The sequence below is a fragment of the Nothoprocta perdicaria genome, unplaced genomic scaffold, assembly GCF_003342845.1.
Source record: "Nothoprocta perdicaria isolate Ctin4 unplaced genomic scaffold, notPer1 scaffold_3, whole genome shotgun sequence".
NCBI classification, from domain to species: domain Eukaryota; kingdom Metazoa; phylum Chordata; class Aves; order Tinamiformes; family Tinamidae; genus Nothoprocta; species Nothoprocta perdicaria.
In genome coordinates this window covers 5,293,883-5,317,593 of record NW_020455532.1, presented here as the reverse complement: position 1 = coordinate 5,317,593, position 23,711 = coordinate 5,293,883, and the positions used below count along the sequence as shown (strand labels likewise).

General features: G+C 45.6%; 1 protein-coding gene across 1 annotated transcript in view; it reads left to right on the top strand.

Annotated features, from left to right (window-relative positions):
* The first annotated feature begins 2,447 nt into the window (after positions 1-2,447).
* Positions 2,448-23,711, top strand: part of KCNB1 (potassium voltage-gated channel subfamily B member 1) — a 108,596-nt gene continuing 87,332 nt past the window's right edge. Inside the window, exon 1 of the mRNA XM_026042208.1 lies at positions 2,448-3,014. Within this exon, the coding sequence (XP_025897993.1) occupies positions 2,448-3,014 (567 nt within the window). The remainder of the gene's footprint in view (positions 3,015-23,711) is intronic.

Genomic DNA, 23,711 nt, shown 5'->3' with positions numbered 1-23,711 from the left:
GCCCCCAAAAATGGAATTGCTTCTCTCCCAGTGATTTAACTGAATTGAATCTAATGCATCTCCCTGTATTAGGTTACTTGTCATTTTCCCTCCCATGTTCTCTGCCTGCAGAAGAAGAGTGGCTGGYGTTTGTCACAACAGGAGGTGATATGGCCTGGACACAGTGCTAAGAAACAAATAACTTGTGCTCTAACAACACCTCCCAGCTGCAAGTTTCAAAAATACTTTCTGATCAGGAACAGATTKAGCTTTGCAGTCCTGGTCAGTAGTTTGGAGGTGAAATGACAAGAAAGTGAGACAAGAACTGAAGTCATCTGGATGTTGCTTTTATGTTTGCATGGTAGCAGGGAGTAACTTCAGTAGAAGTAGCCTGGGCTGAGATTAAGCTGGTCAACAGGTTTAATTTCCATCTGCCTGCCTGGTGAACTTGAGCAAGCTCCCTGCCTTTCTACTCCTGCAAACAGGCTCTTGACTTCACCAAGAGGCTCCAGGTGTGAGGGGATCCCCCTTGCTCCTGTCTCATGCATCGTGATTCACAGTCTCATTGAGCTCAGCTGCTCAATGCCAGCAGGGCCTGAAAAGCAACAGGGGCTCTGCTAGGTTTATCAGCACTCTCTGCTCATCATATTTTTCACCTGGCACCAAGCTCTGCTTCTGTTTTCATGGGTGATACCACTGGGAGCTGAAGGATGGTGGGAATAACTCCACCCTTCCCAAGGATGCTGTAATTCTCTCCCCTGCTGCTAGGTCTCTTCCAGGCGCCTTCCGCTGTGCAGCTGAGCCCCGCGGCCAGGAAAGCGTTAACCCTCCTGCAATGCCGCGTCCCAGCTCACGGTGGAGCTGCCTTCCTCTCTTCCACCCCCAACTTCCAATCCACTCCAAACAACTCCGGGACAGAATTGCAGGCAAAAGCTGGAGCTTCAGACTAGACTTGTTGATCTCCGTTACGCGGCAGGAGAAGGAAGCAGCGGAGCGTTCCTTTGTGTCTTCAAAAAAAAAAAAAAAAAAAAAAAAAAAAAGAGAGAGAGAGAGAGGGAAGGGGAAAAAAAAGGAAAGCGGGGGGATGGGGCAGCCGCGGCCCCGGCGCTGACTGCGGGCAGGAGAGCGGAGCCACCGCCGAGGGAAGGCCCGGGAGCTTCCTGAGAGGGATCCGCTTTACCTCGCCCGCCGTCCCCTCCCCCGGGCAGGCGGCAGCGCGGCCGCCATCCGTGCGCCGCGGGGCTGCGGCGGGGGATGCGCGGGGCCGGCCCCGCTCGCCGCTCCGCCGCAGCCGCGCTTGGCCCCGCTCAGCCCCGCGCTCCGAGCCCGCAGCAGGAGGTAGGTGCGCGCCGGGGCGCGGGAGCCCTTCCTCGCCGCGGGGGGATTTCCTCGCCTCTATTTCGCTGGCTGAGCCTGGGGGGTAGCGGTGGGGACGGAGCCTGGCCCCCGGCAGCTACGGCGGCTGGGCATGGAGGAGCCGTTCCCGTCTGCGCCCGGGTTTCTGGTAGTGCCATCTTGTGTAAGCAACAGTGCTCGGGGGCTGCCACAAGCCGCCTGGCTCTGCTGGGAAGGCTCGGGGCTTTTGTTATTCCGATTTTTTGCTGATTTCCCAGTTATGCAAAGGGCGCCGGTGGGAGGGGGGAGGACCCGTCCCTGGGCAGCCCGGCGAGGYAGAGTGCGTCGTTAGCGTGGCTGAAAATAACCGCCTTTTCCCTTTCCCAGCCCTTTCCTCGGGGAAATTTTGCTGGGCTGGACTTAGAAAAGGGCCTCCGCATTTCTGTGCTGCCGCACGGCCGGGCAGGGCGGAGGCGCCGCCGGGGAGCGGGGCGCACCGGGTGGGTCGCGGTCCGGCGGGGCCGGGCGGCGGCGGGRCCGGGCCGAGCGCCCCGGAGAGCAGCGGTGCCAGGGCCGGGCGCTCGCCTAGGGGAAGCGGAGGGGATGGCGGCAGCGGGAGGAGCCCTTTCCCGGTCGGCGTCTTGCAGGAGRGCGGGCAACGTGTCCGCGGCTAGTGGCCCCAGAGCCTTTAGGGGCGCGTTTGCGAGCGGTGCTCGGCGCAGCTCTCGTTCCCCTGCACTCAGCCCGTCACCCAAAGCTCCTGCAGGACCCCCTGCCCACCCTCCGTAACCKGCCCCCCGCAGGGCCGGGGGCTCCAGCGGAGGCCTCCCCGCGGTTCCGCCGCCGCCCGGGGGAGCTCGGCGGCCGCCGGGCCCACGCGTGGGGTTTCAGCACCACGGAGAGCGCCCGCCCGCGGCCGTTCAGCACCGCGGGGCGGACAGCGCCGCCGCCCCCTGAGCAGATTAGCGGCCGGCGCGTGGATCAGGCAGGCGCGAAGCCGGGCGCGCACCCATGGTCGGCTCCTCTCTTGCAGCTCTGGGGCATGGAGGGGAAGGAGAGGTGAGGAGAGCCGGCTCCCCGCACGCCCTGCCCCGCGCCGCACCTTGGAGCGTCCAGCCTGAGGGCGACCAGCGATGCCTCTGGGGATGAATAAGCATGGATCTCGCTCTACTACCTCTTTGCCTCCGGACCCCACGGAGATTGTCAGGAGCAAGGCCTGCTCCCGCAGGGTCAAGCTCAACGTGGGGGGGCTGGCCCACGAGGTTCTCTGGCGGACCTTGGACAGATTGCCACGGACCAGGCTGGGTAAGCTCAGAGACTGCAACACACACGACTCTCTCATGGAGATCTGTGATGACTACAACCTGGAGGAGAACGAGTACTTCTTTGACAGGCACCCCGGGGCATTCACCTCAATCTTGAACTTCTATCGTACTGGCAAGCTGCACATGATGGAGGAGATGTGCGCCTTGTCCTTCAGCCAGGAACTGGACTACTGGGGGGTGGATGAGATCTACCTGGAGTCCTGCTGCCAGGCCCGCTACCACCAGAAGAAGGAGCAGATGAATGAAGAGCTGAAGAGAGAGGCTGAGACACTGAGGGAAAGGGAAGGGGAGGAATTTGATAACACTTGCTGTGCTGACAAAAGGAAAAAGCTCTGGGACCTCCTGGAGAAGCCCAACTCCTCCGTAGCGGCCAAGGTAAGATCTCCATGTGTGCAGTCAAACTTGTCTGTATTGGCTCCGAGGAGGCTTCAGTGATGATGCTTATGTGATGTGGTTTTCTGGTAGTCCACTTAGTGTCTGGACACTTGTCGCTGAAAGGAAGCTATGAGTGAAGTGGATGGAGAAGGGCTTTTCAGATGCAAACAAGATTGAGTTTAACTTTTTGGGGTAGACTGGATTGGACTGGTTTTGGTCATCCTTGGGATCAGCATAGGCCGCTCAGTGTGGGAGCAGTGCGACTGACCCCTGGATCAGCACATGCTGTTCACTAAACATTTAGTGGCTGGAGGTCAGTAGACTTCTTAACCAGTGGTCTGTCTTGATGCATTGTGTAGCAAGAGCCTTGGGGCTCCAAATACAAGTTTTTCCTCTTGCTTAGTCAAGATTGTGTTTATACAGAGGAAATTTGTTTTAACACAGATGTATTGGACTTGATTCCAGTCAGGCGGTAGTGTGTTCACTTCTAGTGCTTGCTTAAAAATTTTCTGGTGGAATACACTTCCTAGGTATTTACATATACTCCCAGGCTACCTGTTTGCTAATTTTAGCATTTGATTATCATCCATCACCTAACTCCAGCCTATTCTAAGTCTTCCTGATTACTCTAAAAGTTGGTGCCAGTGCAACATATCTATCTGAACATCTTTGAAAGATAAGATCCCTGGTAGGAGAAACCAGTGTCAGAGCTGACTGGTAATTTAGCTGTCTCATGTTAGTCGTATATTATTTAGTGAGGAAAATCTCTGCAAACATAGTGATTCAGTAACCATGGGGACAAAAATAAAGGGGGAGAGGTTGACAACTGTAGGATGAAGAACTGGAGAGCATGAGAGATTGAGCATTAAGGATTGCAAACTTGAATTTTCTATGTGCTGGCATTCTCACAGTAAGACAAAGAGGAGAAAGAGGCCACAGTTACTTCTGTAGTGTCACCCTCCTGTTGTATATATACTTGGAAATGTTAGCTGTAGCTCGGTACCTCATAAAATCTGGTTTTGGAGGAATATTTATGTAAATGGATTTTTCATTTCCTTGTCTTTTTTCTCTTTAAAATGTTATGCATAATGAACCAAGAGCACATGGGAAGTTTTGGAAAGGGATTCTAGAAAGTGTGGGGCTAAATGGCTCATTATGGTGAGGGAAAAGGGGAGGCATGATCTGCTGCTGAACTGATTATCACTTTTTTAATGACAAATGGAGCCCCAAAATGTCTTTTTCTCTTCAATGGCACAGATGACACTGTGCTGAATGCATTAATCATTTATAAGGCTCCTTTGGCACAGTCCTGGAATCCTGAAACACAGGCCCCGGGCTTAGCTGTCTGTGGCACTGACTCAAAATCCATTAGAGACTGTTGATGTTCATGATTTATTGTATATGAGCAGGGGTCATTCTTGCCAAATAAGTGTCTTTTGTGATTTATAAATGAAATACACTCTAGCTTCATTTTCTGAAAAAATTCTCGGAGTAAGTGCATTCGGCATTGCAGGCTCTGGATTAATTGAGAGTGAATCGTAATGCATTATTATCCCTYCCATTTAAAGCTTCCACTCTGTGGCTTCGTTACTGTAATGAAAATGGTGCTGTATGTTCTCAGACCCCAAATGCTGTAGCCTTTCCCAAGCACAGATTTCTAGTCAGGTGTGATGAACATTAACTTATCTAGCAGGGAAAGCAAAGCTGGCAAGCACTCTGTTATGTTTTTTCTCCTTGCTGGTGGGCAGCTTTCCTCTCATACCAGAGCACACACTTTGYTTTGATCATCTTCATAATACTTTGCTCTATGTATTAAATAGCTTGGACTCAGTCTTGAACTTCTGATGGAAATTGTGGAAGGATACTGGGAGAGGGACTTGGCAGCCTGACCTTTATCTGCTCTGTCCAGCTGTGCTCAGGCTCAATTTCAGACTGTGTTTTCTAAATCTGAGCCTCTGCGTGATAGCTGCTGGCCAGCTCTCCTCTCCTCTGTTCCCTGGAACACTTCTGCTGAGGTTAGTGGCCTCCAGAAACTTCCATCACCAGAAAGCAGGTTCAGCTGTCTCTGCCAGGTATGGAGAACTCAAACTGCCCCCGTGGAAAGGGAAGAAAATGAACTATATTGAGGTTTAATGACTGCCACTGAAGAATCTAAGATCTGTGTCAGGAAAATTCCCAATGTTTTCACTTATAGTTCTCACTTTCATGAAATGTCTATGAAAAATGTATTTCCTTTTAATGGCACAAAAAGAGACCCCTCTGTGTTGTGTTTAAGCAGTTTAGAAAGTGGCTATAAAGACATGTTCTCCCCTAAACTCAACTCAGTGCCTTTGTAAATCATGCTCTATCTTCCATTTCTGCTCCAGCAATGGTGGAGGGGTGATTTCTTGCTGACTCTGCAATATTTTAGTATTTTTTTTTTTTTGCAGAACACCTAGCCTAGACCTCTATAATAGCTTACTGCAAAAACTGTCATGGCCATACTGGGACCAGTTCAGCCCTGAGAGAATGATTTTTTTTTCCGTTCCTTTATTTTTTTAAAAAGCAATTATATGTGATGTATATCAAGGTAGAAAAGAAGTGAAAATAACAGAAAAGGAATACTGCAGACCTCGTTTCTTTCATTCATTTATCCACTGTGCCTTTACCCTTATCTTTTGACTAATCTGACTTCTAAACTTGCCACTTCATGGCAAGCAATATCTCATTGTTGTCTGATACCAGACATATGCAACATTTGTACTTAAGAAAAAAAGAAAAGAAATAACAATATTAGATTCTGTTGTGTTCYTCCACCTCTGAGAGTCTCCAGACTCTCAGGTGATGAATCAGGAGGCTTTGAAAGATGGAAGCAGACCAGGTTGTTACCTATCAGGGATGACATTTGCTTCTTTCCTCCGATGCTCCAGCCCCTCAGGGTTGCAACCAAAGCCCTCCCATCCGTGCAACGAGCGCTCCAGAGACCCCTGCCCTGCACTAGCCGCTCGGCCCTGTCCGTGGGACACCCTTCCCACCCGTGCCAGCCAGCACAGGAGCCACRTGAACTGTGTGTCCAACTAATTCCGAGGCACTCGCTGTACTGTGCTCTGCTGTGCTCTCTTCATGCAGTGGGAAAAGCCATGTGCACGGCGCCGAGCACTCCAAGGGACTTGCTGTCTCAGTATCCAATGACAAAATTCTTAAGGCAGTTATTAAATAAAACTTTTAATTTCTCGTCTTATRACTTACAAGATAATTTAAAGGATCGGTTTCTCCTGTCACCTCTGACTTTATTTGCCTTTATATATCTCTGAAATGCTGCATTTTGGTGACTACTTTTTCTTCCCGTGATCACTGTTTTTGCTTGTTCCTTCTTATTTTTATCRTTCCCCCAGTTTCCTTTAATAGTTAGCTATTTTAAAATAGCAATCTCTCTGTACTTTGGTGTGCTCAGAACATCCATATTTAACCTTAGCGAACTCTCTAGGGTTCATGTCTGTCTGTTTTACCCAGGATGCTGATGAGGTGCAGATATTTTTTGAACTAGCTTTTACATTTTGTGGTATTATAGTTTTGCTTTGTAGTTTCCCCAGGAAAGCAAGAAAGCCAAACAGAACTGCGGCTGCTTTGGAGTTTAATCTTAGTTACTTAGTTTCTTCCCTAAAGCTCTGTCTGGACATGCACAGCCCAGTTAGCAGCCCTAGGTTCCCATAGCAGAAGCCCTTCCTGGAGATAATGATTTTACTGATGAAATAGAGAGAATCTGTGAGTCTAACACTGGGGGGTTTCTAGGGAGGCATTTATGCCTTTTGCCACAGTCAGYCTTGCTGTAAATCCAGCTAGACATCAGGGCCTCCTGCATATCTACTGTTGTTCCATCCTTTCCAGTATAAACAAATAATAAATCAGACCAAGTCAGCACCTTAATTGGTACAGCAGGTCTTGAAAAACCTCGGGTTACCTGACCTATCCAGTGACTCTGCAAGAATGTTGCCCTTTTTGCCTCTTAGGAGGGAAAGAAATCTTCTTTTTCTTTCTTTTAGTCCTTACAAATAATACCCCTGATCAATAYTTGAGCAATTAAAGTATTGCACAGAGGAAAAAACACCCTACTCATCTTACAGACTCCTCTGCAGGTGYTGGCTTCCTCTATTTTTTCTTTTGCTGTCCTGAAGGCTGAGAAATACACGATGACATCACCCRCTTTGCAGAAAGCTTCTCTGCATATCTGCATGTCAGGCACGATATTGGCTTTCTGCTGCCTTGGAGGCTCTTCCAGCTTCCACTTCCCACCGTCCTGTTGGGAGCTCGGCTGCGGCAGCGCCTCGGCTCTGGCAGGCTACCTCTCATTCTTTCCCCTGTTCCTACTGTGTCTTTGCCAGTGCAATAATATCGCATTTATCCTTGAAAACATGCAACTCCAATTCAGTAATCTCATTATGCATGCCTCTACATTTGTTGAACAGCTTTTCTTGAGCTGCCCACTGCTCTCTCTGCTGCTAATCTCTGGGTGCATTGCTTAGGGATTGGAGAGGTTGCTCTATAAGCTCTTTCCTTATTATTGTTGATAGTAGTGGGGGATAAAAAAAAAAAAAAAAGAAAGAAAAAAGAATGATAAAACCTCCTGGAGATGCGTTTGTTACATCTAGAGCGTTCTTCCCCCACAGCGGGTTTCTATTCTGGGCCCTTCCTTATGGCACACAGTTTTCATTCATCTCCAAGAACCTGTCTGAATTTAGCATTCGGCAGAGGAAAGCCCTCTCCCTAATTGTAGGGGTCCATCTTTGCCACATCTTCTCTTCCAAGACTGCCTTGCAGGGCAGGTGTTGGCTTGTCTGTTAAAGCAAGGCTGTCCCTGCTCAGTTTGCAGCTGGGACTTCCTTTATTCTGATGCAGCTCCTGCCTCGCTGTATCTGCTATATATAGCAGAGCTTTTTCCTTCAGCCGGCCAAAGAAAACTGCTGCCTTTGGAGGTCCTCAAAAGCAGCACCTCATTCTAAATCCTCTCCTCTGGGTCAGGAACTTACCACTTTAGTCTATAGTTTATCACTGGGTTTTGAGCACAGCACTTTCTTGTGGATATGCAAATGATTGCAAATCCCTATCAGTCATCCTGCTCTGCATATCCGTGTTGTTTTCCCTGTCAGATGTCAAAAATCCTTTCCTGGATGCTCTTCCTTCCAATGAACTTCTTAAACCTCTTGTCCAGGAAGCCCTAGTTACACATGTTGGATTCATTTTAATGGTCCCTCTGTTTTGCTGTATCTGGCAACCTTCCCCAAATGTACTGCTGTGTTGCTGGTTCCAAACTCCTCTGGATTACAGACTCCCTAAACCCGCTGTCTGGGACAAAATGCAGTGAGGAAATACTCTGGTCCAGGCCAGTCTTCAGAGGACTAGCACATCCAGTTACATACAGTTTATCTACACCATTGACACACCATGTTTGCCCTGCTCTAGCCTGGAGTTGTGTCCAGCAGCCCTTTGTTGGCTCTRCAGAGACTTGCCAGGAGTCTGTAACTGCTGAGACACCCTGGCCATCAAGCTGGCTCTTTGTTAGGGATATTTCCCACACCCCTATTACAGYATCTCATATTATTTCCTGGCAAGCATCTGCCACCAACAAGCTTCCACTAAGCTCCCCTGGTAGGAGACTCACCATTTAGAGGGAATCCTTTCTCTAGCTCCCTTAGCACAATATTTACCACCTCAAGGAGACACTTGCCTACCATTTCTTAGTTGAAAATGTTTGATATTCAGCAGTTCATAATACAAGCCCATAGTTCTAAAGAACTTTTGCACAAGAAAGTTAAAATTGTTATGCCAACTCTTGATGCATGGGTCATGCAGTCCATAAAGTATGGGGTACGTGTAAACATAGCTATGTAAGCATAACCTTTGCTTTTTAACTCAGCACCCCTAGAAATATCTGCATCTTTCTGCTGGCAGAGCCTGGAGCAAGTTTATTGCCCATCCTGAGCCTGTGTGTCCACATCTGGATGAGACTGTCTGCCTTGCAGGGAGCCGAGGAGCTTACGTGCTCAGGCTGAATTCCTTGGAGGACATGTGCTATAGAAGCACATTTGATTCTATTTTTAAAGTCCCAGCTCTTATTTGTACCTTTGAAAAATCTCTCCGAGAGCTTCATTCCCCACGCGGCTCAGCCTCTCATTTGCTCAGCCTGTGAACAGACATGGTTTGAAGTGCCAACATCACCAGTCAAAAACGTAGGAAATCTCGCATGAACGGAAAATCCTTGTTTTGTTCAGCTCGATGTGCCGAGACTTAGAAATAACGTGATTCGGGAGAAAAGCCCTAGGCCTGATCCACACAGGAAATGTAGGCATGGTGTAATGCTCACCAAGTATGTGTGCAGCTTAAGCTGTTACATGTGCGAACAAAACAGTCGCATGCACTACCGAGCCAAGCACACGGTTTCCTGCCCGCTGTGTGCTCACTGTGGCTGCATTAAAAACGAGCAGAGCAGAGATAGCCCAGAGCTGTGTGAAAATCTATTATTTTTGCTTCTTAAAACAGTTTCTTCATTTAACTCTTTATATAGTGGTATGTAAATATATATCCTTGCTATTGGCTTCTGGGAGTGAATGTGATGCCTGGCTCTTAGTTCCACATTTTTCTCTGTTCCCTTTGATCTTGTAGCTCGCAACTCCCATCTGATCTCTCTTGAATAGCCCCCATGGAGAGCGATAATCCGATGGTACTTTTCCAACACGAGTGTTGCTATTTGTCATTACTAGTGGCAAAATATTTACGTCAAAGAAAGTTCACAGCTGATCACTTAGTTCTTGTAATAAACACAGGCAACATGATTTACTCTATGGACATACCTGGCAGCAACAGAGAAGGCGCAATGCAGTCGGTGAGTGTGGGTAGGCATTAATGTTGTCTTTCTCCACAGAACGTATACATTGTCACTGCTTTTATTGCATTAAGGGAGGCGAGATCAGCCCCTTGCTGTTATTACTAGTGGCCCACTTGATCCGGGCTGTGTCGTGGGTCAGGCTGGTTTCTTTTGTATTGTGTTGGAGCTGGTGGCCCTGGGAACGTGGGGTGGCGATGGCCAAGCTCGGGCGCAGGGGCTGCTCTCCTGCATGGGCAATGCCCCTTCCAGGGCTGAGCRGGCAGAACGTCACCACGTTGTTCTCTGCCGCCAACCTATGAGCTGGCAACAGCTTGGGGATCTCTGCCCCATGCACTATTGCTTAGTGCAGTCAAATGTATTTTTTTTTCTTTTAGTTTTGGCACCCTTTATTCTTAAGGTGACCTTGTCCTGGGTTTAATTGTGGGAGAGTATCCACACGCTCCCCTCCTGGCTTTCTCGGTTACTCAGTACGACAAAAGTAAACCTCGTAGTAAGCTTTCCTCGTGCGTTAGACTGGTCTCTGGCTTCGCTCCTCTTCTCCCTTTTATTGGCCTCTCCTTTGCAGCCTGGCACTAGCTGAGCATGTTTACTGGTAGGAGTCAGTGAGGTCTCATTCTGAATTTTTAAAGGAAGAATTTCACTCCTTATTCTAGTGTAACTCCATCAGAGTGCCAGGCATTCCCACACAAATACCGTGTGCATTTTAACTCTACAGAAAACCCCCTAACATTAAAGTATTCTGTGTACATCATTTTTCTAGGTYCCACAATAACAGTAACAGATCCAGCTCTGCATGTATTGAGGGTAAAGCTCACATTGAATGTAATGGGAACAGATAAGCATTATAATGTCTGTACTCATCAAGCAAAGCTCTCAAAGTGCTTTGAAAAGATGGATTACTTAAGGCCAGGACAAACCTATGATATATGTATTATCCGCATCTTAAAGTGAAGAGGTGGTATTGGCCCAAGGTCACGGAGCAAGGCCAGCACTTAGCTGAAAGGGGAACCCAGCATTCCCAATGTCCCTAGTAGGTTTTTATGGTAAAGGAGAACTCTCCAGGCAGCAAAACCTGCTGCTCATGGTGCAGATCTAAAAGTGCCAGCCCTCTCTCTCAGTATCAAAGGAGATGGAGTGAGAAATCAAATCTTTTCATTCCATTGCGGGTATTCTTACTGAACCGAGTCCAGCCTGCATGGCAAGGCCCTGGAAAACTTTGTTGGGCTTGAGTGCACGAGTGGTTTGGAGGCACAGAAAGGTTGCACCATTGCGGCTGTATAACCCACCACCTGTCCCACCCAACCCTTTCTTTTGCATTTAGGCTCTGCCTTGAAGGTGTGTTGGTGTTTTTACCAATGTTAGTCCTTACCCATTCGCAAGTCTCTTCCAGACTTGTCACAGTTTCTGTGAGGGTTTTTTTTGTCTGCCAGTGTTCAGCAGCCAGTGTGGTGCAATGCTGTCCCTGCTGTGAGTTGTGTCTGAGCCTTCCCCCGAGGTCTTGGCACTGCAGTGGCACGAGGAGGAGAGGCTGTTTAATAACTCGCTGCTCTGCTTCCTAACTAGGTGTCTGATATTTCCATTCAGACCAGAGAAATCAATAGCAAAGGCTAAAAATCAAAGCATTTGTTTGTACTTGAATCTGGCAAATCTTATATGAAAAACAGTATCCATCAGACATCCATTTAATCTGCTCAGAATTTGTGTCAATAACAGAAGTAGAGTGAACAGTGAAAATAAATTGCATGCACAATTTATTTTAAAATTTATTTTTTCTAAGGTACAGAAGCAGTTCAGGTTGTTATGCATTGAGCTTATTTAAAGCTGTTTGGGCTATGATCCACACAGTCTCTAGCCAAAAATCCAAAAGCCCAGATTAGTTTTATTTATTTTAAGGCCATTTGCTCTTGCTCATTTTTGAACAAAACGGAGCAGTAAATCTCATTTGCTTTACAAAACAGTATAAATGCCAGAAATATTCTCTGGTACTGATGAATGAAAACATTTCAAAAAGGAATTATAGTCACCAAATTCTCTTTTRGCTTAAGATTCCTTGTAGTACCTCTTTAAACCAACGAAGGGAAGGTCTGAGAAGAGATGCACGTCACCGTCTCTCTMCGTGGGCATTAGCTGTAGTAAGCGCACTTGCCATGACACATGAAGTCTCCTCCACATGCCCCACGTGCTTGGCTTGGCCGGCTTCAGCAGGACTGGGTGTGTGTCTGTTTTGAGTGTTTCCTACCCAACCGTGCAGCATCTGGCGCCCTTTGTTCTGGCCGTGCTCTGCCTCGCTGGTGGCAATTCCGTATTCCCCAGATAAGGCATCACCCTGGCTTGTCTGACCTTTACCAGGGCAGTTCTCCTGCGGTTGGGCTCCAGCTTTCCCTACCCTGGCGTCTGCGTGCACTGCACCGCATTCACCCTCGCAGCTCCCCAGTGAAGTCAGGCAGTGCCATTATCCCTGTTTTGCAGAGTGAGGGTGTACAGGAACGAGCTGTGTTGTCGGGGCCTATCACAGAGCAAGGAACGATGTTGAAGTCCAGCCCTAATCCCCAGACCGCTTATTTTCTCTGGTGCGTTTGAATTCCAGCCATAAGCATTCAGGAGGTAGCTATAATACACAGGAGACTTCAGTGGTTCTGTTTGACTGCCTAAGAGTCCATCTCAGAGCAAGTTTTTTCAAGTTTCTGGGAATCTCATTTGTAACTGGCATATTCTCAGCTCTAAAAGACATTGTTCACACTGCTCTAATCCTTTTGTTTTGTTTTTCAAAATGTCTGCCTATTGTTCTACACAGATTTTTTTTTGCCTCACATTGCCTTATTAACCACAGTGTTCACTTATTAAATACATTGTTTTTTCTACTTCTAATGATATCCAACATCTTCCATTAATAGAAATTTCTGTACTATCCTTGCACTTCTCCATATCTAGATATTCTCAAAACTGTGATTTCACCAAGTGTGTGGATAGAAAAGAAGTGCAAGTCACTTGCACCCCTGCAACTTTTGCCCTCTGCCATCAGAAGATCCCAGTYTCTGGGGTGGACTGGAGTGCATTCAGTCTTTATTTACTTAGTTATGAATTTTTGGCTAAATSTGCCCTTCATAGCATAAAAGTTAAATCTTTTTAGAGAAAAAAAGTGTTGTCTCCTCTTCCATCAATGTGCCAGAAGTTTATTAATAATACATAATAATTATACTTTGAGTTTTTTTAGCTCCTTTCATCTGAGGATCTTAAAGTGCTTCGCAAACATTAATTAAGTAATCCTCACGACTGCCTGCTGCAGTAACTATTATTATCCATCTCCACTTAAATATGACAATGCYGAGGAAATAGTAAATAAGAAAATCTCCAAGATACAGGCAAGATCAAACCTGGACTAAGAAGGCACTGAAACTGGAGCAACTGTTATAATATTGTATTTTGTTTAAGCAAATCCACCAGTTTGCCTGGCAATATGTAGGTGCCATTACTTTTGGAGCTGACTGATATTGGGCACAGGCTGAAGCAGCCAGTTAGGCATTTTTTTTTCCTAGACCAACAGAATATTATCTATGCTGGCAARAGAAAAATTGCAATTGGCAGCAGGACTCATCCCTAGTTGAAAGTAATGGAGCTGGCAGCAGAGGGCTTATCGGGAGGAATTGCGGGGTGAGATGTGCTGATCCTCACTCCTGAGAGCTTGGATTTGTTTTACTTCATAGGACGGGCACCCAAGGAGCAGCTCAGGAAACGTGTGCCATTCMTGAAGGGTATTTTTAACCATCTGCCTACCAAGGCTATGCCAGAAATAGGGTCCATCCTCAGGTGTAAAGGACCCAAAGTTTTGGCAGCAAATGCMCTTTCTCTTTCCAGTTATACCTTACACTCATTGCTGGTGAGAAGGATTAAATCTAGGTTAGTCAACGTGGGATATTTCTTAACCTCTAGTCTTGCTTAAGTTGCAGTCTGATTTGTATCAGCAGGTCTTGCAGCATTTAGCTGGGAAGAGCTGAATGTTTTAAAATTACGTGAGATTCTGAGAAAGGAAGGCTGACGCAGCAGCAGTTGTGTTTCTCGCTGTGAAGTACCTGTCTGGCTTTGCCGTGTATTAAGATAGATCATGTCAGTATAAGGGACTGCAAGGAGCTGGTTTGGGTGCCCTTTCCCAGGAATGCTGAAGACCCTCTGGTAGCACCGAGGCTCTCTGATGCAGACACCAAACCCTAGTTTTACCTTTTGGAGGAGATTCCAGATAGCATGGATGGCAATTAGTTTATTTTATTTTGTCTAGTTTGCAGGTTTGGTAGCTGGCTCAAGGTATATTAGGTCCTATTTATGGCTTTCCTGATTCTTTAAGTTAAATTTGAAGCAGATGAGTTACAGAATGTAAAGTCTGATTAATCTCCACTTACCTACTAGCCTTCTATTGATTGAAGTAGATCTTAAAATAGGAACTTTTCAGGACTCACATTCCCCTCATACAACCCAAGATACCAGCAGCTCTAACACTCATCGTATGTATTTTGATCCTTTCCTGAATCCAGGTTCCTGTGTGTGGTTTAGGATGTCAGAACAGAGCGGGTTTKGCTGTCCTGTTAAGAAGACATTTTCTCCAAATGAAAGCTATAGTTCATTAAAACATAAATTCACAAATCCATCACTTTAGCTATCAGAGTTCATTTTGCTAATTGTCATGTGCGGGTTCTCTTTGTCTGTGTTTATACACCATGTTATTTAATAGGAGTAACTTTAGACTTCCAGTAATTGCGAGGAAAGATCTCCTCTAACACCTGTAGCACTGGCCAAAGCCAACATTAGTACATGGAATCAATCCACTGAAATACAAGACTTTCATGCTAAGCCAATGCATTGGGTCTTACTAGACTAACATTCAGCTTCTCTTCATCTCTGCTGAACACTAGGCCGAGTATAATTATTTCTGCATGTCCGTTAAGCAAAGGAACAAATTTTTTAAAGCCTCTGGCTGTGATGGGGGGCCATGAACTAACTCTCTTGTTTCACTTGGTGGTTCTTTTTAAAGATTCTGTTAAGATCTTCTTGTACAGTGGCCATGAAATATTTGTTAGTATGCTAGTCTAGTATGTTAGTCTTCTGGGAAACTTGCTTCATGGTCTAGATAACCTGGGCATGATAAATGTCACTTCCAGGAGTGACTGAGAAACAGGACGAGTGTGCAGTTCTTCTTTTAGTGATATATTTATATTGGTTTGAGGCAAAACATTCTGAATTGTGTAAGGCTTGGTGTACAAACAAGTCTGCTTGTTTGGCAAAAAGAAAAATATTAAAAAGAGAGCTGAACGAGTACAGCTACATCTGTTGGCATGCTGAGCCGTGTTGACTTTGCTCTTGGTGCTTGGAGTGACTCTAGATGATCTCTCCGCGCTCAGGCAATGGGACATATGAGGCCACCATCTCCAAGTGGCCTGCTGCATATCCCCATGTGTACTGCAGGGGTGCAGAAGGATGGGACCTCTGCCCCTCAGCTGCTCATTTCACCGTGGTTTGTTCATTTAAACTGTGATTCCAGGTTACAGCAGGATTCCAGACTGCAAAGCAGAGAGGGATCGTGTGTCCTGTCTGGTTGTCTTCCTCTCCTATGCAGGTGGTGACCTTCAAAAGAGTGAGCAGAGCAAATAAGGAAAGAAGGTTACTGCTTAATTTACCTGAACTGTTAGCATCGTTGTTTGCTTATAAACTAGTCCTAAAGCAATTCAGAAATATTAAAACAAGAGGCCTGTGCCAATTTTAGTATATAAGCTGGTACTTTCTTGTTACTGATTCTTACACTATAGACATAACCTATAGTCTTCATTTAAGCAGACTTGGGCAAACGTTTGTGTGCAAAGGAAGAGTGAACACCTAATTTGTACACACAGTTGTTATGATTCAGTATACGAATCAGGTAATTGAAATATGCAAATATATCCCATAGTTTATATAAGCAATTACCCAATCTGCATGTGGAAAAACAGGATAATCACATGTGAAAATTAGATGCATCTTTCACACAGTGCATTTGTGTGTCTAAACGGTCAGAAGTATTGGGTCCCTTTTCTTCCTAATTTTGTTCTACCTTTTTCCTTTCTCATCGTGTCTTTAGACAGTTCTTCCTACCTCTGCTGTCTTTTCATCTCTTATTCTCTATGTTAGTGCCTATCTGCTGGAATATTTCTTTCCCTTTATGTACTTTTTCTTTTTTTGCCACAGTGCCCTGACCTTGCTAATGTCTCCCTCTTGCCTCACATAGAAAGGTCTCCTTTCTCATCAATCCCACCAAAAGTACTTGGCAAGCCGCTCTTTAAAAGCCAATTTCTTTCAGCAAAAGCCCTTCATTGCTGCCCTCTTTGCTCCAGTCTTTCCCAATCAAAGCGTTTCTGGTTTGCCTGGCAGATTGGAATGTGGCAGGATGCTCTTGAGTCCAAAGCCCTTGGTGTTGTCCTGCTCTGGTGTGTCTGTGTGTCCTCTCTCCCATGCAGGCAGCACAAGCAGGAAAACTCCAAATGAGAGGAAAGATGCTGGGCAGTGCTGCAAACTGCTGTTGGCACAACAGGGATTGTGGCTTTTGCTGCAAACTTGTGGTTTCTGTGGGCAGAAAACTGCCATGAGTTTTCTGCCCAGGCTCAAAAAGGTCAATTTCTCTCACGCATCTGCAAAGATGGAAAAATCTTTATTCATTTTTCCCATGGTTAATGAGGCAGTACCTAAGCACATAGGACATCACTTCTTTGCTCTGTAATTGTATTTGGGAGCCCTAATTCGAGGGGCAAAACAAACACAATCCACCTTTGTACTGCTCTGTTGGTAGAGCCACATTTGCACTTACATTCATCAGAAGGGATACAGGTAAAGCTTAGTTTGGCCAGCTGTTCATCTTTTGATTTAATGTCTTACATGGTCAACAACTAGTGATAAATCCTTAGTGCCACCTCTTTTCCTCTCAGACTGACTCCTTAAACTGTTGGGATGTTTCAATACATTTTAAGTAAAATAGTGATGCACTGTGCCAAAGAACAGAGAGCAAACGTGGCAAAGCTCCAGTCTTTGCACCTGTTCTGATTTGCTTTTCTTTTTTTTTCTGAAGTGCTGTATAATTGTCTTCTTCATTAGCAGCCTGCTGAATTCTGGTATGTGAGGGATTAAAAACGCTAATGAATATGGATTATTTCAAATATTTTCCTTTGGGACCAAGTAGGGAATGGAGAATTTTGGAGATACACGTTCATACAATAACAAGGAATGGAGGATGACTTCCCTTGCCCTTTTAAAAATTTCTCTCTCTTGAAAGACTGAATATCAAAGCAGACAGCCTCACTGCCTTGAGCATACGTAATGCTCAGACCTAGTCTGACCTTCTCCCTGGATCTGGCTAGAGGCAAAATGAGCACCTCACTAGTATCTTCATTCACAACAGTGGAGAACATCAGCATGTACACAACTTCCAGCATGTGAGGAGTCTCACTGAAGTCTACAAGACTTAAGCATCTGCTTAAAATTAGGCATGTACCAAAGAGAGAGGGAATTTTTATGCAATTAATTAACTAACTTTGCTGAGAAGGTCAGGAGAACCTGCCGACTAAGTTACTATGAAAATAAGGACACTACCATCCCTCAGTTGAAATTCCTCCCTGCTTAAGGTTAATGTGTCATCTGCAGTATCCAAAGAGACCTGGAGAGATTGTTGTTGTAGAAGAGATGTTCAGCAGTATGGTTTTCATTTATTTTTCTGTTTCTTGGGGTGTTTATTCTCTTTTATTTTTATTTTTTTGGTTAGTTATATGAGTGCAGCAGAGCAGATGCCGATGCCAGTACCATCCCCTGAAACTCTTCCCAAGGAATTTTTTAACCACTTCCAACATAGTAATATTATCACAAGGCTGTATCTTTTAGGTGATTTTTTCCCCTTTTACCTTGTTCTCCTTGAACGTAATGACATAGCATCTGCTAATTCACCAAGGGCAGGGCTGGGCCCAGGAGCTTTGATGTATGGCTAAAACTGGGAGAGGGAATCTGTATTTCTTTAAATCAGCCATCGGTCTCCCATTGCGTATTCAAATGAACTCCTTCCATTTCTCTGGTAAAAGCAACATTTGGATTCTCCTGTCAACACTGCAGAACTAGCTCAGCTGTGACAGGGCAGGACAAAGTGGAGGGAATCCTTTTTGACCTCATTTGGAAACATTCTTCTAAACTGCACAGCAAAACGCCTCTCGAAGCAGAGATCCATGCAAGAGCTCTCTGATGGGCCAAATTCCTCACCAGGGTAAATGAGTACGATGTCCTCGCAGCAGGTCAGTCAGATCAACAAGGGTCTGCTTAAACCTTCTGTTATTTTGGGGGGAAAACAAAGGGGTGATCTTTTCACGGGGGATTATCCATCAGCTCTTGGGCTGTAGAGGCGAATGTTGAAGCAGTTGTCTCGAGTTGAACCCCCTGGTGCTGGGGAGAGCCTTAAGACCTGCCTGGCACCCAGCCTGCAGCAAAGAGCACATGCAAACTGCTCCAGGCCCGGAGCGACAGAGGCCTGCAGGGAACATTGAGGTCTTTTTCACCAGATAATAAATCTCAGTCATTAACTGGCTGCACAGTGATACTATTCCTCTCCAGGTGAAGAATCACATGGTCATAAAATTTTGTAATATAAATAAGGCAGACGTGTTCAGAATCCTATTTGGACAGATTTATAACCTCACTATGGAGCAGCAACCTTGCCTGGGCTTTATGCCACCAGCAATTAATATGCATCCTGGACTCTGTTTTACTTCTGGACAGTGTACTCTTGCATGCTTATGTTTTAGTCTGTAAGCATGAAATTCTGCTGTCTTCTGAGAAAGAGACTTTCCTGGGAGGCTGGAGTACTGGAAAGCAATAGTCCTTCAGATTTTGTGGATGTGAAAGGTGGTAAATGGCCAAATTTGGGAGAACACACTTTCCTAGCACACTTAAAACTTCCAGGTTGCTGGGGATGTGTCTTTGTGCAGTGGTTATCATAAGGAAAGTACATGTTTGCTGTAGTTGCCACTCATGCTTAGATTAAGATGTAGCTGGAGAAACCATGTGTTGACACACTGGAGCATGGCTGTTGACACTGGAGCATGATCTCCGGCTTGCTGCTCTGACAGTGACATATTTGATGGGAAACGACTGTAGCGTCCAGGTACTAACATCTACACCAAATCTTTGAATGCAGTTTCTGTGCTGTTAATTCCATCCAGCCTACTTCAGCAAAACATTTAAATGTAGGCTTCATATTCAGCATGTGCTTTCATAACTTTATTTTTCTCTTTTCTTGGAACAACCTCAATTTCCTTATATCTTCCTCCTTGAGGTGCTTGCACTCAGGGGACCATAGCAGTAATACTCCTTGGGGCCACTGCCTGCACACTCAGACTTGCCCTTTCTTCATCGTTCACAGTCAGGTCCTCTTGCAAGTTTTTCTTCACATCTCTTCACTTTGGAAACTTTGAAATAAATAGCAAAGAAATGGAAGAAAAGGCAAGGTTTTACCATAGGTTGGTCCAGGAGCCTTAGTCACAGTACCTGAGCTGGGCACAGGATGTTGACCTGGGCYGGCCCCACCTGGGAAATCCCAGCTTGGCAGCCAAAACCTCCTCTCCCTTCCTCTGACACAGCAGCTACTTGCACTTAAGGCACTCCTTCCATTTCCTAACAGGTATTTGGGAGTAGCGATTAAGTACAGATTTTTGGCATTGGGAACCCCCTTCTCTGTAGGTAAAAGTTACAGTGTAAACTACATATCTAATTAATATTTAATGCCAGAGAACCACTCAAAACTATCTGTCATCAAGCAGGAGGCAAGATATTGAACACATTAAAACCTACTGCCTTTAGGATTTGTATGTAAAGTAAGCACTGTTTTTTTCTGGTTTATTTGTTATACCATTAATGATCTTTCTCTGTGCTTTTCTGTTGCTGTACAGTTCAGAAAACACATTTTGGTAGCCCAGCAATCCTAGAAACATAGACCTTAACAACAAAATCAATATGGTTTCATTAGACGCAGTGTTTTGTGTGCAATTATGTCATTTTCTCACCAGCAAGCAGCTGTATTAACTCAGGCACGGAGAACAGCTTCGCTGGGCACTCACCAAGGCATGCCCAGATGGGAAAGCCGGTGTGCTGGAAAGCAGGGCTTGAATTCACCTTATAGCAGCTCTGTAATGACTCCCCATGGTAATGGTGTTGTATGTGTTGTGTGTAAGAAAGTTTACTCTTTAACTGCATTTTCTGAAGCCTTGGAGACTGTGGGTGATAAAGGCTGCCTTGTGCTCGCACTGAGATTTAGTCTTGGTGATTGGATAGAAAGGTTCTGCAGTGAGTGATTCCATCCCAGGAGCTCGGTGACCCTGCTGCACAATATCCTGTAACAGCTTGGCCGCGTGGCAGTTTTACAGCACATGCATGCTCTAAGCTCAGTGAGATTGCCTTTTAAAGAAATAGATTAGGCTAAAAGGCCCCGGTTTTCTGATTAATGCCTTAAGCTGTATTGATCAAGGGACTATTGTGCAGAAAGCTGGTTGCCAGGGGATTGCCTGACAACTCAAAATAAAGAGCTATTCAGGCTCAGAAGTTGATAGTACACCAGCATTAAGGCTAAGGCACGTGGTTTGATCTTGTTTACATTTCCACTGCCATTTTCAGAGCTCTCTGGTGGTTTGCAAGATTTAATGTTGGATGACAAGAAGCAAGGGTGCAACAGGATGCTTCAGAGGGATGGGCCAGTGAATAGCATTTTCTGTGCTGGCAAAACCCCTGGAAACTCTGCACTGAAGCCTGCCTTTGTGGCTTCATCCCCCAGTGTGTGCTCCAAGCCTTTAAAATGAACTCTGTGCTGTAAGGAAAACAAGGAGAGCAAGATCTCTCCTTTGGGCACCAGGAGAGGACAAGAGTCCCCTGTGTCTGAGCTGAGCCTACACCAAGGTTTCCACCTCAGGATTTTCAGAGATGAAAGAGCTTTCCTTTAAGGTACTACGAAGGCAAGCAGAGTGCCTGTGTATTCCCAAGCATTTGGGAAAGTGCACAGAGTAGGTGGGACAGAAGGTCATTTGGGTTTTTGTTTGTTTGTTTGAGGTAAATAGCACACAGTACATTCAAAATAATTGATCTAAATCTAGAGAAGACAGATGTGCTATAATTAAGATTTCCAAGCGAACGCTTCTCCCCACTATTGGAGGAAGGGTGTATAAATGGAGACATACCAAATTTGCTCTTTTTAAATGTGTTTAATGAATTGAGATTGGTATGGTGTAAGGTGTTTGTATTAGGAGCACCAAGAATGGTGGAGGTCACAAGCAAAATGGGGTTGTTACATATAGGATCAGTCTTTAATGTAGATAACAGTCTTCTAAATCTCTTTCCGCTGCCCAGTGTTCCCTTTATATTATTCACATTCGGAGAAGCCAGGGAATGCAGCACCCACAAAGTTTCATGCTCTCATATAGATCCAAATAATTTCTGGGGCTCATACTATTAGAGAGAGATTTGCAGCCATCAAGATGATGGATGGTACAGGCTCCTGAGCCTTTCTGAGGAGAGCTACTCACTGACTGCAGAATAAGGAATGCAGAAGGATTACCAGTAGATAAATCCATCACTAGAACACTAAGGTTTTATCACTTGGGTTTGGAATATCCTGAAATAGCTGAACAACCTGGCAATTTTGCATCATTTATATGCTTTGGACCAGGAAAAATGACTTTCTAGAAATGGAATGGATAAACTGAGCTGTTTTAAGAGGGTCTGCCTCTGTAACTCGTATAGTTCTTAGCTCTGAATTCCATGAGAAATAATAATTTTCCCCAAAGGTCCCATACATCTCATATGTCTAAAACACAGTCCCAAATGCAAACATCACTACAACCCAAAAAAATCTTAATTAAAAGCCTCAGGCCCAGGTGAGGCAGGTACACATTATCACCGCTTTAAAGCAAAGTAAACTTAGAAACAGGTGCTGCTATTTACCAAATCTTCCAGAAAAGCAACAGTAAAACTGTTTGTTTTTCCACATGCACTCACTGCCATCTCTCTAGATAAAAGGAGTGATGTTCAAGTTGTTAAAAACAAACAACTGATTTAGACCAGCAGAGCTGTAAAATGACACTAAATAAACATCAGTAACCAAAGAAAACCTTCCTGCTTAACACCTATATGGCATGTTAGATGGAAGAGATCATAAAGAAGGCTCTTACTTGAGGGCATCTGCTGGGTGTTACAGAGAGGTCTGAAAGTGCCTCTTAGCAGATGGGACCCTGGCTTGCGAGCCAGGCAGACACGCACCAAGTTAGGTCCTATTGGAGACCCGAACCTTTCTTTTTCCTGGTTAATTCCATGTGGACCTAGTGCTTGCCAGCAGACACAGAGGTCCATTGACTACTTGAGCATGGCCTCAGGCCCTGAAGCAGGAAACCCACTTCCCAGATACAGGAGTTCCTTGGGGTGCTGTGTGCAGCTCTGAGGTCTCTGAGCTATTGTCACTTCAGATGGGTACAGCCGTACAGCCCCACGCTGCTATAGGTGCCACAAGGGCTACATGTGACCAGCAGCTGCTTCCTTTGCATGAAGGCTCTGGAAGTGCCGCATATGTTCTGAAGGAACAACCATAGGAGGTTCTCATCCTCCAGGGAACTCTAGGATGCTCTGGTCTGTCCATGTGGCTCCTCACCGCAGGATGGGAGCACTGAAATCTGTCCTCTGCCAGGAGCTCAGGTTTCAGGGTAACCAGCAAGGRGATTCAATCTGTATTTTGCCTTCTGCAATAACACGCAGTGCAGAAAAGCGAGTAACAGAACAAAAGACATTTAAGCCCAGAAACTGGGTTTTAACTTTCAAACATGTTGGTACTTGATGCCAGTGAGGAAGGCAGGTGGAGCACTARGTTAAAGCAGTGATTGGCAGGGGGATAACATGGAATTAGCTGTGTTTGGGGCAGACTGCAGAGAGGTTGCGAGGCARAAAGGCAGGGATTGTGGACCTGGGGCCCATCTGTGCCAGGCAGGAGCGTCCCCAGGGACTGTGTGGGGAAGAGRCTCTCACCTGCGCATCTGACATGCAGAGGGGACACAATCCATCGTTTCATACAAAACTGCAACCCCAAAATGGCTTAGAAAAAAAAAGTTATTTTCTGCTTCTGATCCATGCACAATGAGAAAAGAAAAGTTCATGCTCACATTCAAAACTCCATGATAAATCCTTCTGGAAAAGCCCCTTCCTCCCCACACCCGGGAGGCACGTGGGGTGCAGCGGGGCGGCCGCTGGGCTCGGCGGGAGCTTGTACATAATTCATTGGTGTGTATTTAAAAAGGCATTTGCTCTGCCTTGTGTCGGCCGCACGTCTCGGCCTCTGCCGAACTGCTTATTCTTTCACTCGAGCTCTGCTCTTGTTCAGACGCAGGATTTCTAGTAGTTTATTTTTGATTACTACCAGGCTGCTATAAAGTTATACACACGCAAGTTATTTTCCCAGTAATGTAGAATTCAGCTGCTTTTTTTCTTCAGCCCATCCATTAGAGAGATAAAACAGGCTCTTTTTTTTTTTTTTTTTTTTTTCCACTGTCGGATTTTCAAAGGCTACTTGAAAGCAGGTGCATAAATTACTGCAAAACCGAAGTCTGACAGAGGAAAACCTTAAGTCTGAAACCTACTGAGAGGGATTATGGGGACTGGAAAGTATGAGTCATGCCATGGCTACTTCTTTTAGACATAGTTAATGCTGCTCCAGGCAGAGCAGGGGAGAGTCGGCTGCAGGGGCATGGTGATCTCTTGTATTTAAAACAGAGCGTTTCTACTCTGGCAAATCTCACCAGAGTTCCAAAAGT